The 17,731-nt window shown below is 37.8% G+C and overlaps 1 protein-coding gene across 10 annotated transcripts in view; it reads left to right on the top strand.

The window, feature by feature from the left end:
• FHOD3 (formin homology 2 domain containing 3) overlaps window positions 1–17,731 on the top strand; it is a 360,868-nt gene that overhangs the window by 278,726 nt on the left and 64,411 nt on the right. For 8 of the 10 annotated variants that reach the window (XM_048940651.1, XM_048940648.1, XM_048940647.1 and 5 more), the window contains 3 exons: window positions 5,349–5,483; window positions 9,377–9,427; window positions 13,400–13,614. In XM_048940651.1, the coding sequence (XP_048796608.1) occupies window positions 5,349–5,483; window positions 9,377–9,427; window positions 13,400–13,614 (401 nt within the window). The remainder of the gene's footprint in view (window positions 1–5,348; window positions 5,484–9,376; window positions 9,428–13,399; window positions 13,615–17,731) is intronic. The other 2 variants (XM_048940649.1, XM_048940642.1) reach the window with 1 other exon arrangement.

Below are 17,731 nucleotides of genomic sequence, written 5' to 3'. Positions count from 1 at the left end.
TGCATTGTTGAAGTAACTGTAGAGGAGACCCTGAAAGGGTCTAACTTATGTGGCAAGAGAGCCTGACTTTGACATCAGCTTTTCATTGCCAGGGAAATATATTTTGTTTTCTGCTGTGCTTGCCAAGGTAAGTTTATTCTGAAGCATTTGCCAGGAGACAGTTCCCACAGGGCTTGGTAGTCACATAGTTATGCAATTAGCCAAGCTAGTGCTGTGTGCTAGGAACGGGAGCTCTTAGACCCCATTCTCTTCCCTTTATCTGATCATTCAACTGCCAGGAAGTTCAATTTGCAAACCCTGACCTCTGGATCCTCTTGGCTGGTTGGTGTGGACTTAGTTTCCAGCTCTGGCTGATCAGTCTGATGTTCCTCTGATTATCCAAGTAAAACATTGCTAGGACACTTGCAGATTATTCCAGTTTGATGCACTCTCTAGCATTTCCAGACTAATAGAAAATAGACTTAAAAAAGAAGAAAGGCTTCATATCCCTCAACTTGTCTTCTCTCTTACTTGCATGATGGTCTACAGCAGTAGGATAGCTTAGGCTTTTTTAATGAACCTTGAACACTGACTCAGCTCAATGTTTTTATAGATCTTTTAGAGGTAATGTACCTCCCAGTTTATCCTTAAAGCATTTATTTCTACTCAAGGTGCACAGAGACACTGAGTTTAGCATGGCTGGATTATAGATTATTTTTTCTCCACTGATCTTAAAGATATGTTAAATATCATACTGGAAGCTTAAGCAAGAATTTTAGCAAAAGTCTATAAATACTTTTCCTTAGAATTTTGTTTCCTCTCCAGATGCTTGAAAGTGATTTTCTGGCAATCTGATGGTTTTTCAGATTTATGTCTCTTAAAAACAAAACAGAAATGCTTGAGAATGGTAAACTGCTTTTCATTTAGATTTTCTACTAAAATTCTAAAATTAGATGTTGTAATTGACCTCATCAGGGAAGTGCTGCTAGATGAAGCTTCTTGGCAGGTTCTCTTCTTTTTTTTTCTTTTTTTTTTTTCTTTTTTTTTCTTTTTTTTTTCTAATTAGCTATCTATCACTAAACTGCACTCTGGATTTACTTTACTCCAGCTGTTAAACACTGAAGAAAAGCAAGAAATCTATGAAATAAAACTTAGTGTACACTGTGTAAGACTACTGCCATCCCAAGAACAATTTTGCATGCTTTGTGATATGGCAGTGGCGTAGATTTAAGCAAAAAACATGAAACAGTTTACAGCCTCAGACTAAAATGTAAGCACTACTGGCTGAACACACAGTGCACAAGGAGGACGCAGTCACTCACAAATACCAACAGTACTGGTATTTAGGGAAACACATGTTAGCCTCTGTCAAGAGAGTGGCTTTGCAGGTTATTCCCACGTGGTTTGTGAATCAAAGGGATCTGAGGAGCTACAGGTTGGCCACTGTGTTGCACAAAGATAGAAGCACAATTTAAAAACTGTGAATGTCAGTCTGCAGGAGTTCTGTATGTGCATAAGGATCTGGTGCATTGCTCCAGCTCTGCACAGAGATACTCTATTATAGCTTCATTTTTTGGAGCCTTTCAGGCCAGTTAGAAGTCCAGCGGTAATCGGTTCTTCTTTTGGTCATTCTCAAGTTTCTTCCTCAAAGGAAGCATTAGCCAGTAGTTTTCTCTCTCAAATTTTTGTTTATTTTTTGAGAGAAGTTTTGTAAAGTTTCCTCAAGTAATGTTTAGTCTGTTTGCAAAATCTTATATCAACACACTTTTGAATTTGCCGTGTCATGTAGAGAGACATAACACAAGGAGATTTTCTTTAACTGTGAAAAGCACTATGGCTCTTGGCGGCTTTGTCTCCTCTTTGGTCCCTTTCTAAGCTGGAAATCAGATTTATTTTGTTAAAGCTGAGAGGCATTTAGAGTTACTTGAGGCCTGTCTCAGATGGGAACTGCTCACTGTCCCCTCTTCGCAGCCTTCCCATGACTGCTGAGGTAGGAGCATACTGGAAGAGTGGGTAATTAGTGCTTGCTTATTAAGTGATTAATGATTCTTACCCTTGCTATATTAGAGAAAATCCTGAATATTAACTTTATGACCTAAGGGGATTTCCCCTTGTATGTCAATTGATCATTTTTTACCTCCTAAAATAAGCTTTTGTACTTGGTATTTTTGTTATAGATACAACTTCCATTTCATAAATTTTAGAAATTCAACTAACAGAGAAAAGCGTAGAAGATTCTTTCCAAGTTTAATGAAGAGCATTTGAAGCTGATAAATGCAATTTCAATATAACAGAATAGACAGACATGCTGGCTTTGTTTTTCAACAAGACTATAATAATTCAGGTCCCTTTTTCACTTCTGCAACATACAGCCTGTGATGAAGTATTTCAGAAAATGATTAGATTTCTTGTCTCCATGAATTTGTTTGGTTTTTGTGTGTGTTTTTGGTTGTTTTTTTTTTTTTTTTTTTTTTTTTGTTGTTGTTTTGTTTTGTTTTGTAATTATGTCTATTTTACTATTGAGATAAAGCAATAAGATCAGATGAGCTGAATTTTTCTTCAGGAGTTTTTGCTGACAGACAATGTTTTTGCTTTGTATTTCTAAGAGTTGACAAAACTAATATGGCACATGGATATATTAGATATTGCTTATTTTTCTACCTTTATGGCTCTGAATCTTTTATTTAGATTGCAAAGCTGGTGTTTGTAAGTCAAATTTTAACCAAGTGAATAGTGCTAACCAATCTGCTCTAGATCAAAAGCCCTAACAAGGTGATTTGGTACATTCAGGCATTCTACTACTAGGCTTATCTTAGAGTCCCATATTCTGGGCTGAGCTTCACATCTCCATACAATTTCCCCGTAATCCCTTTAATAAGAATTTGTATTCACCAAAAAGCCCCAGTGAGCTTAGTGCTGAAGGTTTTCCGCCTTCTAGGTACTGTGCAGACTACAATCACTGTGTGTCTCTCAGAATCACCCCACCCTTCAGTTAATTTTCCTGCATGTTTTATCAAGTCATAACTTCCTTTGACACTAAATGGAGATTGCAGACTTAAGGAAGCTGGATGGAATGGGATGGCAAGTTAAATATCTGGAACACACATAAGCATACACTTGGTAGAAACCCTCTTCTTGCCTTCTTTTCCTGATTCGTTTTTAGATGGTTTCAAGAGAAGACAGTGTCCAGTTTTCCACTTCCTAGAGCATTTTCTGATGATACTCAATCTTATGACAGTGATTTTTCAGCGTTCCTGCTGAGAGCTTTCTCTTGCAGCATGCACTGAAAGTTGAAAACTTAAAGTCAATTTAAAGTAATTTCAAGGAAAAAATCACCACAGGTACTTGACTGTCAGGATTTGGGGAATTTTTTTCCCTCTTTCTTAGCACTGAGGAATATTGTAGATTTTTATGGTTTTGAGCATGATCCAGCATTGATACTATAGCTCTGGACAAATGCCAGGAAGTAGGCTTATAGAATATCAAGTTTTATACCTTCTTATATAATGTTTATGCTGGTGGATAGAACATATTGAAATTCAATTTATTGAAATTATTGAAATTATATTCATGCTACCCTGCTGCCAGTTGGGCTGACATGACTATGTTCTGTGATGTTGCTGCTCTCATAGACATAGGCACTTGGAAGATACGTTTGCATTAATCTTTTTGTTTTCTTCTGCACCTATTTTCACTGGCAAACCAGTGCTCTTACACGAAAGGCCTACACTGTGCACTATAGGCATGTAAATCAAAAAGGGTAATGATCTGACCCATCCTTCATGCAGAGTTCAATCTCTTTTCAAAAAAGGTAATATATTTTTCTTTAATCCTTTCATTACCAAACTCACGTTACAAAAGTGCACAGAAACTGTCCTACATGAGTTATGTCTGTTTGATTTTATCAGTTAAATTCAGTGTGGATACATTTACATCTGTATAAAGCTATCCTCCACTATATAGATATTTCCTGTCTAAGACACAGAAAGAAAAACATGCTTTCTCTGAGGGAGCTCCCTTGCCATGTGAAAGTTTAGTTGTACCAATACATCGCTTTGGGGAAAAGATGTGTGAGAGGAACCACTCTCTTATCCAAAGCAGAAGTTATAGTAAAAAAAAAAAAAAAGAAAGAGAAAAGAAGGGAAAAAAAAACTGGGTCCAGACCAAACTATAAGAATTTATAAATGTAGCTTTTAAAACTGCATTTACTGCCTGGAGCTGTTTCATCTCAAAGGAAAAAATCAGTTTCAGATCTGAGAAGTCTTTACTGTAGAGGCTGCCATTTCTAATGAAAAAAAGTCCCACATTATGGCTAGGCATTTCCATGGTCGTGCATTTTAACAGCCTTCTGAACAACAGCCAAAAGTTTGATGTGCGTTGCTAGTGGTGACGTTCAGACCTCTTCATTATAGTAACCTACTGAGGAGCATCCAGTTCTAAGTTATGGTAAGAGAACTGCAAGAGAAAGTTACATTTCAGACTAACTTGTCTTTATCCATATGGCATGTGGTGGTAAGTTGTTCTTTTTGTTCACTGTACAGAGAAAAAGAAGAAAACAGGCTAAATGACCAGGAAAAACAAAACAAAACAAAAAACTTTCTTACTGATAAGGATAGTTAAGCACTGAAATGGCTAGATATGATACATCCTCTAGGGGCTTTGAAGGCAGGTCAGACAAGCACTTTCCAGGAATGGACTGAAAAGACTATATGCTGTCTTGGATAAAGAAAGGAATATAGGTAGTTCTCCTCCAGCCACATTTCAACTAATTTTGTTACAGCTATTTTGAAGACACTTAATGATTGTTATAACTAGCTGTGCAGTCCCTGGGTATTCTGTTGATATGTTCCTACACTATTAATTTTACCTTTGCATCAGACATAGCAAGAAAATGATAATAACAGAATTTGACAGTGTGTAAAGAAAAAGTAAGCACTCGTTAAGAGAGCATTAAAATTGTTGATGGGCAATTCTGAGATCTTCTTTTGTTTTGTTGAGCACAGGAATCTTAAGTGCTTGTAACACGTCTGTTTTTAACATTATTGCGTAAGATGTTTGGAAAGTGCTTGAAAAGTGTTCAAGCGAGAATATTGCAATTGACAGATGCTGAAGAGTTTTTATGGGTACTTTATTTGTACTCTGAAAACTTGGAGATATAGGAAGCCTACATTATCTGCCTTTCTCAAGCTTATCATAGTTTCTAAAATCAAGAAGATACTTAGTCAGTAGTTTGAAATATCCATACATAAATGCTGCTGTGTCATTCCATTGGTTGAGTTTATGTTACTTGCTGAATGACTGCTACAATTTTTTTGCCAGTATAATCAATAATAGTGACATTGGGAAACCTGATTACCCCTTTTCTGCAGGCCAGCTTTGGGTGGTCTCCTTACATCATCTTTCCGGCAGCACCAGGAGTCCTTGGCAGCAGAAAGAGAAAGACGACGTCAAGAGAGAGAAGAAAGGTTGCAGAGGATAGAACGTGAAGAAAGAAACAAATTCAAGTAAGAATCATGTTTACTATCACTCTGTTGTCTTAATATGAGATGGGTCTGCAAATTATTGAGACATTTAAATGTGAAACAATTTCATTGTTGAATATTTCCTGGGTATCTTTGGATACCTTTCTTAATACAAACATCTGAACTGGTATATTAAACATTATGATGAATTTTATTATTTAAAAAAATCAGCATTTTTTTAAGACAACTCTGCCTTAGCCAGTTATTCTGTTTGGAAATCCATAAAAGCTAATTTTTAGTAGCTAAAATGCCCCTTCTCAAAGTATAATCTCAGTGAGACATAAGTTTGAAGGTGGAACTAGGAGGAATGGAATCTAGAGAGAACTAAGATACAGATATATTTTGCTTTTATGTTTTGCAAAGTAAAAGCATTTTGCTGTCTTAGAATGTATGGTAGTGTTTGAATAGCTACACATTTTCCTGCTTTTCCAAGCACGCATCTCTAGCTCATGGAAACGGTAAGAGACAGAAAATAATTATCAAAATTATTACTCAGCAGGTGGCCAAAGACCCCAGCTGAATACAGGACACTGCATTTTCACATCTGAGTCCATGTCATGTGCTGTGGGACACCAAGATGTAGGTAGTGAGAGCCAAGTTCTCACTTCCTGTTTGATTCATGCTGGAAATCCCAGTGTAGTCATCAGCAAAGACAGCAGTGAACTCAGAATAGATGAAGTGCCTACTGGGCCTACCACCTGAAGAGCATGCACTAGGAAGCAGTTTTAGTTTTTTGTAGACAGGAGTGAAAAGTAAGCATTTTCAGTAGTCAGAAGTTATAATACAGAAATATAAATAATAGTAGGATATATGTTTTGTTAGAGAGATGCTATTTATGGGAAAGATGTTTCCTGTAAATAAGTTTCATGTCAGCTTGTGTATTAGTATGTAGGATTGTTTTCACTGTAATAATCTCTTTAGTAAGAAGTGGAAATGGTCCGTGTCATAGTGGATTTAGAAAGAGGAATTACTTGCTAGTGGTTGGTTGCTTGCTTGGTTGAAGGAAATACTCTACTGGCTCCAGAAGATAACTAGTTTGGAAGAAAATGAGAGATAGAGGGAAGGTGGAAGAGCACCATAATAGGATCTTTGGCAGCCAACAGCTGCCCAAGTTCTCCTGAAACAGAAACAATCAGATCTCAGTCCTCAAGTGTCTTCCAAAAACTTTCCCTCTAAGTGGTATCATTAGTCTGCAAAAGGCTGTCGTGGAAAGTCAACATGATCTTTCAGAAAGGAAACTCCCAGACCAAAAAAAGCTACTAGGACATTTGGCAGCTCAACCTGTTTGAATAACAGATTTACCCATTTCACTAAATGTTGGCTGAAGTAGTTGTTCTTGCTGAAAGAGCATCTTTAAAATTAAAAAAAAAAAAAAAAAAAGAAAAAAAAAAAATAGCCCTTCTTTTAAAATTTACATCTTCATCCCATTACTCTAGAGTCAGAAAGTGGTTAACTACATGTCACGACTGTTACATATTTGAGACAACAATTTGTCAATGCTCAGTGTTTTCATCTTCAATATTTGAGTTCCCTCTTCAACCAAAAAAGTTAGAGGTTTTGTTTGAGAATAGGGTCTCCCAGGCCACTAACTTTGCAGGCAGCATCCCACAGTTGATTAACCAGTCTGGAAGGAGGAGGACAAAGCCACAGCAAACAGTTGTGGACAGTTTCGTAAGAGTTCATGGGATCTCATTACTGTATCATCAGTCTGGCTCTCTCTCTCTCACCAGTCTCTGAAGATGTATTTTTGGTTAAAAATAACACTTCCAATTCACAGCCTTTAAACTTGTGAGCAGTACTGGATTTACCATCATGACTCATTTGTTATCTCATTCTTTCCAATTCTGCCTTGACAACATTGCAGTAGATTCTGGCACCATTGTTGACAAATTGAGAATAATTTAGGAGAGAGCATCACCACTTGTGAAAGACCTTTTTTTTTAGAAGTGTTAAAATGCTTTAAAAGCTACTATTAGCAAAAGGAATGCTTCACAAAATGGATGCTTTTCTCTGTAGAAAGACTCTTGTCTCCATTTGCATATGTAGAACAGTATGTCCTACAATGAGTGGATTGTTCTTCATCTGTACTTAGATGTGAAAGTAGTCAGAGGGGAGTGAGTAATGTTCACTGTGAGTAATTTCACTGAAAAATTCTTTGGGTTTTTGTTGTTGTTGTTTTGTTTCGCTTTTTCCTTGGGGCTATTCCCATAGCTATTGTAATTGCAAAGAGTACTCTGAAAATGTTGTAAAAGTATAACCAGTAGTGATTCAGAAGTATGTAGAGGGTAGCCTGAAACAATGTGTGTTTCATGTTAATGCTGGTGTTTGAAGAGCAGACCTTTAATAGCTGTTGGAGCAATTAATACTGTTATTACTATATGATTACTGTTATAGATGGCGAGTTTGATGACCATAAATATAAAGAGAAAAAGTAGTGTTTTATTAGAAAGTCTTTCTGCTACTCGTAGGTTGTAATGGGAAAGAATCTAACAGACACAGTATCATCCTCTGTGTCAGCAGATTCAACTAAATATTAAAACTATTTAGCTGCTGTACGAAGGCATATTTGGATATTTATTGGGTTCTACCACTATCTGAATTAAATTTGATTGTTGAGGAATTATTCACTGAGTTGCTTGATGATAATTTTTTTTATTTGTAGATATAACAGGCCTACTTGAAATTACGGCATCCAGGCATTCTGCAAAGTTGACTTGGCAGAAGTTAGATGTATGGGGGCTGCTCAGAAAGTAATGATTCCTTTTTTATTATGTTGGCCTGCGACATCTAAGGCGGATGTTGGTGGGATGACAGTAGTGGCTGAACCTTCCCACCAATATTTCATTATATTTTGTTTCCATGCTACAGATAGTAGAGTGGCAGTTTGACAAAATGGCATTTGACATGGAAATGCACATGGATCAAAAGCGTGTCATTTAATTCCTCCATGCAGAAAAAAATTGCACTTACTGATATTCATCAACAGTTGTTGAACATTTAAGGACACCAAAGAATGGACATGAGTACAGCGAGGTGGTGGGTGGTCTGTTTCAGCCGTGGTGAAAGCAACAGTGGGCCACCACTGCTGGTGCAGATTTTTATGAGTGTGACATGCAGGCTCTTGTTCAGCTCTGGAAGAAATGAAGAGCTGATGGTAGTGACTATGTTGAAAAATAATGTGTAGCTGCAAGTTTGCTCTATCAAGTAGCGTTATAGTGACCTTTCTATCTGTAGTGGTTTCCATGGAAATAAGTAGGCATTACTTTCAGATAGACCTACGTACGAGTTACTTCAGGAGATAAGATAGAAGGAGTTTTGTGCCTAAACTTCAGGGTGAAAAATAAATAGCAAAAAGAATGTCACTGTTGGATGATCCTGAGCACGTCTTCTAAGAACTGTCCTAGTTGGTAACACCAAGTACTCAACCAGTTTGCTGTCACATTTGCAACTGTAAACTAAAATACACGTAGGAAAGGTGTATTAGAAACAGGACACATAATGTCTGCTCCTTGCCTTGGTGTAACTTGCCAGATACAAGCAGTCCTTGTTTCAGGGTATTCCATGTGGGGCCAATGAATAGTTGTTTTACAGCCACTAATGGGCTTGTTTCTCAAGAAAGAGTTCTTTTTTTTTTTTTTTTTTTAATTTGTTTAAACTGTGTATTTGGTGTACACACGTGTGTACTGTATGCATAAATACATGTACATAAATAGATTTCATAATTTTTTCAGTCTAAAATTTTTTGTTGAAATCCACCTTCATTGTTTCTGATCACCTTTCTTAAACTGCTCTTGGTTTCTTCTGCTGTACATATAATTCTGCAACTTACCTTATTATTTGGTTTTCTCTGCAATTTACTACAATTTTCTTTTTAGCCGTGATTATTTAGACAAAAGAGAAGAACTCAGACAAGCAAGAGAAGAGAGGTCTGTATATGCTGCATCCATCCCTCCCTTTGACTGTTTCCACTGTCTATATTCTTTATTGTTGTGTATTTACACTGTTAACCATGCATGCTCAGGACACTTCCGTTCAAAAAGAAGTCTATAAGGAAGCTGTTGTATTATTTAAAGAGGAAAAGCAAGCCCAGCTGTAAGCACAGCAATAAATAAGGAGCAGTGGGACTGAAATGCATTTGAGTGATTGATAACCTATCTTTTATCTGTTTGTGTGTGAAATTAGTTTTCTCCATTTGCCTCACAAATTTGTCTGAATTTAGTGTAGTTACAAATCTAATAAGCCTGTGTTTCTCACTCACTAAGACCCAAGCTCTCTGGAGGGTCAGAAAAGGCAACTGTGGATATAGCAAAGAAAGTGGGGTAACAAACATTGGAAAACTGGATGATGGAAATGAGTCTGACACCTACTCCCAACATAGTTTTCAGGGCCAAGTTTTCTTTGCCCGTCTCTCTTATTGAAATTATAAAATTATAAAGCTAAGCAGCATTTTTCATTAGGAGTTTGATTTAGTTTTTAGATAGTATTTAAAGGTACTGAACTTTTTTTCTTTTTTCTTTTTTTTCCTGTTCCGATTCCAATTTAGAGAATTTCAAAGCTCTGGGCTAGACTGGGAGTTTAGTGCTTATGAGAGCACATTTTTCAAGGAATACATGACTGAAGACCTTTGCATTTCAGTAGCTTCATCTCTACATTCTAGTAATTGCACCCTGGAGGGATTTCTTGTTTTTACCTGGAAAATATGCATGTTACTGAACAAACAGTAGATGAAAAATCATCCAGATTGCCTCAGTTCTGCTTTTATGGTCCTCTAGAGGTTGCTATACAGAGGTGCTTTTGGATTTGTCAAGATCTGGAATTATATTCTTGAACTATGAGAGTAGCTGTAGTTTTTTCATCATATAATGAGGCAACTCTTTTCTGCAGACTGAAATTTGATCTGCCAGCATGTCTATTGTGGACGAAGTAACTAGTATTAAAACATGATTTTAACATCTCTAAGAGTAACGAAAGTTGGGTGGTCATTCTTTGTCACTCCACACAGTACAATTATAAATATTTTAAAACATTTTCTAAAATAAAATGTGTGTGAGTACCTAAGCATCATACACAGATCTCAGTTGAGTAAAACTTTTTGCAGCAAGAATACTCATCAGCAATATCTGAAACAAGCTAGAAGTGAACTCCTCATCACTTTCAAGTTGTATGGGAGCATACTATGTCAGCTGGAGTAGTTTTTGGAAGTGCTCACCAGCATGGCATCTCTGCTGTGCAGTCTGATGCAATTTCACTGGTCAGCAGGAGCATGCCTCTATCATTAGGCTGTTTTTGAACTGAGATGTTAAACTGACTTGAAGATCTTCCCCATAAAGAAGAAAGATGCATTTGCTTTGACAAGTAAACAGTGGAGCACCATTCATTTCATGTGTTCTGTTTGTTTGATGATTTGAGGCTTTTTTATTTTGCTTGGTTGGGTATTTTCCAGTGGTAGTTTAACCCTACAAAGCTGAGCTTCCAAACCCTCTCTCTAACGTGATTTACAGATCAGATGGGGCGGTTCTACTCTACACCCACTGACTTTGTTGGTACAGGAACAATTCAAGTCGACCTAGGGGCATTGCTCAGAGACCTAGATAACTCACAGTATTTTTTATCTTCCTGAAGGTGCTGAATGTAATGCTCATGAGGCATACCAAGTGGATAGCCCATAAATGCTTGGCTCTTTGTAGAAAGGAGTCAGCATAGACATGGTGTTGTCTGCAGGTTTTAATGATTTGAAGGAATATGACAGTATTGCTTCTGTATGGAATCACTGTGTCCATCCTGTTCTGGTGGAAGTGTAGCAGAAGAATGATAGCTTGTCCTTTTATTTGCTTCATTTTAAAGTCCAATACATGGACTTTAAATACATGTTCTGTTTCAAGTCTGAAGCATTAATAACGGATTATAGAAGGATGTTAGTTCCTGGTTAAGTTGCCACATCTGCTTATTAGTTTGCCCTTTCATTAAGTAGTTCTGCCTCTGTCTTGCCATGAGAGTTGCTGTCCTGGTTCTATTTTTTCTTTCAGTATACTGAGCAGATATATTTTGGGAAGACACATCTTGATGATAATCCTCTGCTTTGCTGGTGAACTACGTAGTACACAGTGGCAGAAGCTAAAATTTTAAAACAGCTGACAAAGAACTGAGGACAATAAAACATTGTAGCCCCCTATTACAGAAGGATCTGTCCAGATCTTGGTTGCAGTGTGTTGGCAAACAGCAAATGCTTCCATTGCAGCCAGCTAGGCTGTACCTGTTTTAGCTAAGTGGTCAATTTGAATGGCTCTTTATGAGGCTTAAGTCCCTTCTGTTCTGTTTGTGAGAAGGTGGAAAACACAGTTTCTAAGGAGCCAAAGTTAAAAGAAAGACTGGCTTCATTAAATGTAACAAAACATTATGCTAATGCCAGCAGAAGGCTTTCTCCTCCATTGAAAAGGCAAAAAATCATCCTTCAGAATTGGCTTCATGTTAGAACTGTAAACAGTTCCTATTTTATAGCCATACAAGTATGTGGCTTATTATATTTTCATCCAGAATCGGTAGGGGTTCGTTCTTTCTTGCGAAATTTGTTCAAAGCATGTGCATACCTCTGGAGGAAAAAAAGAAAATGAGTTTGTTCTTCATTATTGCTGTTTGCAATAAAGCAAATTGCCTCTGAAAACACAAGAGCAGCTCTTCAAAGACAAGTTTTCTACATTCCATATGAGTGTTTGCAAATGTGCATGCGTGTGTGCTTACCATATGTACTAAGCATGTTTGTTGCCCCATGGTGCTGACTTCTTTACCCCCCCTGCTTTTCATGCATACTTGTACACTAATTCAGGCTGTCAGTGAGGCAGGCTGCAGGAGGAGAGGTGTTCCATGTTACAAAGTGTTCACAACAGTGCATTAGAGGAGGATGACTGCAGCATTTCAGGGATGTAAACAGTAGTCTTGATTAACCTGTTTAACAGTTCACTTGTGGGTAAGACAAACAGTACAAAGCCTGATCCAGCTGTAATCATGAATTTGTTCATTAGTAAATAATGGTGGATAAAATTAGTAGGCATCTGGTAGAGGCACGTATTTCAAAGTTATTTTGGTCACAATGTATAAAGCACACTATGAAGAATATGATTGGTAGCTGGTCTTAATAAACAGTTAGTGAGTTCTGCCTGCCTAAAATGCAAAACAGATGTATCTTTGTTCTTTTAAAGTGACTTTGATGAATAAACTACATGTGACGTCAGGTCCAAGCTATTGGATGTCTGAGTCCGGCAGAGAAATTTTTTAGAATAGAGAAAAGAAAACTTTCCATTGTAGGCTCTGGAGAGAACAAAGTGAATTCCAGTGCATTGCTCTCAGAGCAAATAGGAGCAGGTTCAGAGACTTTAGATAGTCAATCCAACATTTATTATTGGTATTATTTTCAGGGAGATCTGTTTTTGTCTGCTGCACTGAGCCATTTTCCTCTCCTTGCATCTAGTCTCAGACTTTGGCTGCTTGCATCAGTATTAAGGGGGTCTGGCTTTGGAGGTTGTTCAGTGTTTTTTTTCCTCCCGTTTTAGTTTTGGGAGAGGGAGGGCTGGGAGGAGCAGGAGGTGAAGTAGGAGGGTGAAAAGGAGGACAGACAAATGCTTCCTAAAGGAGAAGTGCTATGCAGACACAACGCTATATCTAAGGACTCTCTAATTCTGCTGCTTTTTGCTTTTGTTTTGTCATGAGCAGTTTAACATTTTTCAGGGCAATAGTCTTTGCTTCGGTGTGCATTTTTTGGCAGGTTGACCAGGCAACCAGTTTAGTGCTGTACCCCTTGAGTCTGGAAGTCAGCTCACTCTTTGCAGGTGTTTCATCCATAAACAAGCATCAGCCACAGACTTCTTTTTCTTTACGGAAACCCTTTGGAATTTAACTTTCAGATACAAATACTTGGAGAGATTGGCTGCTGAGGAATATGAGAAGGAGCTGAAGAGTCGAAGTGTAAGCCGAGGCAGAAGTGAGCTGTCCTTGAACCTGAAATCTCCTTCAGCCCCATCCTCACCTGTATCCAAGTGCGTCAGCCCAGCATCCATAGAGTCCCAGGAAGAGCTGAAGATCCCCTCTACCCCCTGTGGTACTCCACAGCACTCAGAAGGTAGGTAAAAAGCAGGGCAAGGGGAAAAGAGGGATCTTTTATGATTGTTCTCTATGACTAGCAGTGATTTTTCATGCATGAGTGTAAGAACATCACCTCTGAAGTGCCAAAGTAAAGGGTCTTGTTATATTGGTCCTTGCTGTCTTCCTAAACTTCCTTTTCTTTTTTTTTATTCATAGATTTGGATGTCTTGTAGTCTATTCAAGCAAACAGTACAATGCTAATCATTGCTACGATTTATATTAGTATTGTCTGATGCTATTAGAATGGATTAATTGGAAAATATATCATACAGAGGGTCTTAATTTTAGCATCATGTTCCTTGTATATTAGAAGTTACTGAATGCTAAACCAACAATATTCCTGCCAGCAGATTTTGGTTGCGTGGATTCTCTGGAACAACAGATGAATGCCAAGATTATAATAATCTTCCAATAGAACACAGGCTGAATGGGGCAAACAGAAAGGCTCTTTAATTGAAGGCAGGGAGGGTGTGTTGGTTATTTTTAACACCAACAAAAGCTTTTAAAATTGTAGCAAAAGTAGTAAGGGACTTAAAAGAGACCACAGACAATTAGTGAAAAGGAAAGTATAATTAGTGTTTGCACGGTTGGTTTGCTGTCATATAATTTATTGGTGTACAGAGCAATGTTTTTTTGTGTGTGCACGTCATTCTGCCATTTGCAACATGTTCCCTCCTTCAGTCTTGAAAAAAAACACCCACCATATGGTTTTATATTTGCACCACACAATATTGCATTAACTTTGGGAGCTAGAGTGCATGTTGAGGGTGAATTATCGCCATCATTCATTTTTATTTTATTTCCTGCTACATGCTATTGGTGATTAATGCATTTGTAACTTGCACTGCTTGGTTTTATTGAGTGTTTTGGCTACTAGCATGCTATAAAGCAAGGGAATTTAAGAAAAAAGTTACAAATACCAAATGTTACGTATGTTTATTCTCACTATATTAAGTAGGTGAAGTTTATTTAATTTAGGTTTATGTGTTTTTTCAATTATATTCCCAGTTTTATTATTTAGCACCTTAAAAGTCTCGGTGGAATCATTTGAATTTAAAAACATAGGTATTTTCCTGTAAATTTGATAGTCAGAAACATCCAGATACCCATTTCTTTGAGCTTTATGTTACCTTTAGAGCAAGTAAGCTGGATTTTTCCACCATTAGGATTTCAGAGCTGGGTAGGGAGCAAGTATCTCTTTTATGATGATTATTTTAACATATTTCCCCTGGAAGCATTCAAAAAAAAAAAAAAAAAAAAAGCATGAAATGGAGCAGCACAGCAGCACAGTCCATTTGGATAGTACATTTAGAGCAGGTGTACAGGGCGACATTAGGCAGCCTGGTTGTGGCAAAGCTATCAACAAGTGGGTAGGCAGGACCTCTGTACTGAAAATTCTGGCAACATCAATAGGCATCAGAGAGCAACACCTGGAAGCTTAGCAGTAAACTACAAGGAGAAAAAATATGGATGGAGCAGGATGAGATTCCAGCCAAGGGCAACTGAAAGCAGACAGCCAGGACAGCACCCAAACATGGGCTCGAAATCTGCATTCTTAAGTGAAAGCTGTGCATGAAAAAGGGTAGCTCTCTCAGGCCTAGGAAGAATATTGGGAAGGTCATTTGAAATAATGAGCACATGAGGAGGGCGAGTTCTCTTGTTCTCTGGAGGTGGAAGATGATTGGATCAACCAACAACTGGCAGACTTCTTTGCAGATTTTGTGCCATGGCCTCTAGGCTGTTTATTATCTGAGTTCCTTATGTTCTTTTTCTGTCCTTAGGAAATGTTACGAATCGCACTTAACAGAGAATGAAACTGAGACATTAACTTGCCTAAGCAAGTTGTAGGAAAGCTGAAATAGAGCCCTGGACAGAGCTAGTTTACATTAACCCCAATTAGTTGTGTTGAACATGGGACTCATCATCCTCTCCAACAAGCATAAAACTGCAGAAGGAAAATAATTCCTCAGTTCTGTTCATAGGACCCTCCAAAGACTCTGCAAGAGTAGTGTTAACAGATGTGTTATACTTGCCTGCACAATTCAGACACAAAGTCAGATGAGAAGTGCGTTCCTCTAGTAGCAAAGCAATCTGTGGTTTTAGAAGTTAAATTTATTTCACCCTGCTTGTGTTGAAGTATAGTTTGTCCATCCAGTATCTACTGGGCTTAAGTAGGAAATGGATTTTATCTGTTGAACTTTCTCCCACGCTATGAAGCATCTCAGTGTCTCTACCCAACGTAAAAATCTGGACATAGTGATCTGTTGAGAATATATGAGAAACCATAGTTTTCTCATATAAAACAATTGGTTCCACTGAAGTAATCAAGTCTTATACAACTTACTCTTGTAAAACTTGTGGTATGGCATTCAGAGGAAATGAAGGCAGTCACATAACTGCAAAATAGAATTTTTTTTTTTTTTTCAAAGCAACTACTTCCTCTTTTGTAATTTCATTGGATAATATTTTATGAAATGCACATGTGCATTAAAGGAAAGCAACAATAACCAAGAAATCTCTGAAATCAATTCACAAAAGCATCAGATACAATTCCTTCTTTTAGAAGAGCAGCTTTATGGAGTATTCTACTCATGGAAGTAAACAAGTCAACCCAAGTATGCCTTCTGGATAGAAGGAAAATTTCTGAACGTATCAGTAGCAAAGCAAGGTTCAAATATTGCATTAAGTATGACTAGTGAGGATGTCTGGAGATGGAGAAGCACTGAAGCATGAATGTGCAGTGGGGCCATTAGAGCCACAGCTGTACGGCAGGACAGAGGAGTAGGTGAGGGAGGGGATGACAAAGGAAGAGAGAGACAGTTCCCTCCTGGCAGTCACTCTATGCTAATTTTTACCATTGCAAGGGTTGGGGAGAAAAGATTGGAGGTTGGGGGTGGAGAAAGAAAGAGTAAAGGAGGTGAGCCCTGCTGAATTCACTGCAAGATGAGTCCTGTGCTGGAAGAGCTGAGGGGAGATCCAGACTTTAAGCTTTAAGTTTTGGTTGAATTGCCTCAAGAATTCAACCAACCTTCTTCAGACTTGCTTTGTTTTCTCAAGAGACACCGTTTTCCAGCTCCAAATAGAGAGCAAGGAAAAGAGATGAAGATGAGGTTGACTAATTTATTACAATTGCAAGGGATTAGGTGTAGGGCTAGGATATTTGTTCTTTCTGAGGGTTTATAGGCCTGAGGGAATGAAATCTTAGCAGCTAGTAAAGATATGAGAACCTGTGTCTGTTCAGAGTTCTTTAATAGCTGAGTATAAAAAAAAATTTCCTTCCATGTCCCTGTGCAGCATTGTGAGTTCATAGCTATTTTCAGAAGGAAGCAGCTTGCTGTCCAGTCAACCTTATGCAGAAAAGGGCTATCACCAATATATGATCATAACACAGCAAATCACATTGTTATCTTGTTGTGTGCGTGTGTGAGACGAAGTCTTCAAAATGTTAGATGTTTTGAGAAACAAAACAATCTTTACACGTTCATTGAGGGGCTCTGCTACCATGTCCATCAGTGCTGAGGATACATAGCTGCTCTGGGAGATTTCATTCTCCTCAGAATGTTTTTTTCCAGTAATGCATTTTCGGAGATTAACTTTTGGGAGAAAAAAAGAAATAGGCATAAGATTCAAAAACTACTCCTTAAACTCATGTTCTGTTTTCCTCCTCCTCATGAGTCTGTACTAGTCTGAAAGTTCCATCTCATTTTATACACCAAGAATTTTGTTTGTTAACAGCTTTAGGAATTCTCAACAATATCAAACCATGAATGGAACTGCAGGCAATAGATACATTGCTGACTTTCTAGCTTCATTCTCCTGCTAGTGTTTGTTGACAAAATTGATTTCTGAACTGTTCTTCAAGGGAAGCACTTCTGGACATAGCTCACTATATGTAATTTGGGTGATAGATAGGCAGTTTGATATGATCTCAGAAGAGAGGGGGAGAGAGACTTTCAAGATGAGTATCAGTGTACCCCTATTTTGTTCTAGAAGTCTTCAGATTTTGATATTCCTTGAACTCAAAAAAGGCAGCTTGTGTCAGCATAATGCTGTCTACTCTTTAGCATATCCAAAGATAAGATGATTTCCAAAGA

Source organism: Lagopus muta, chromosome 3 (assembly GCF_023343835.1).
Source record: "Lagopus muta isolate bLagMut1 chromosome 3, bLagMut1 primary, whole genome shotgun sequence".
NCBI lineage: Eukaryota > Metazoa > Chordata > Aves > Galliformes > Phasianidae > Lagopus > Lagopus muta.
The sequence above is the reverse complement of the archived record's forward strand: the minus strand, read 5'-3'. Positions and strand labels throughout refer to the sequence as shown.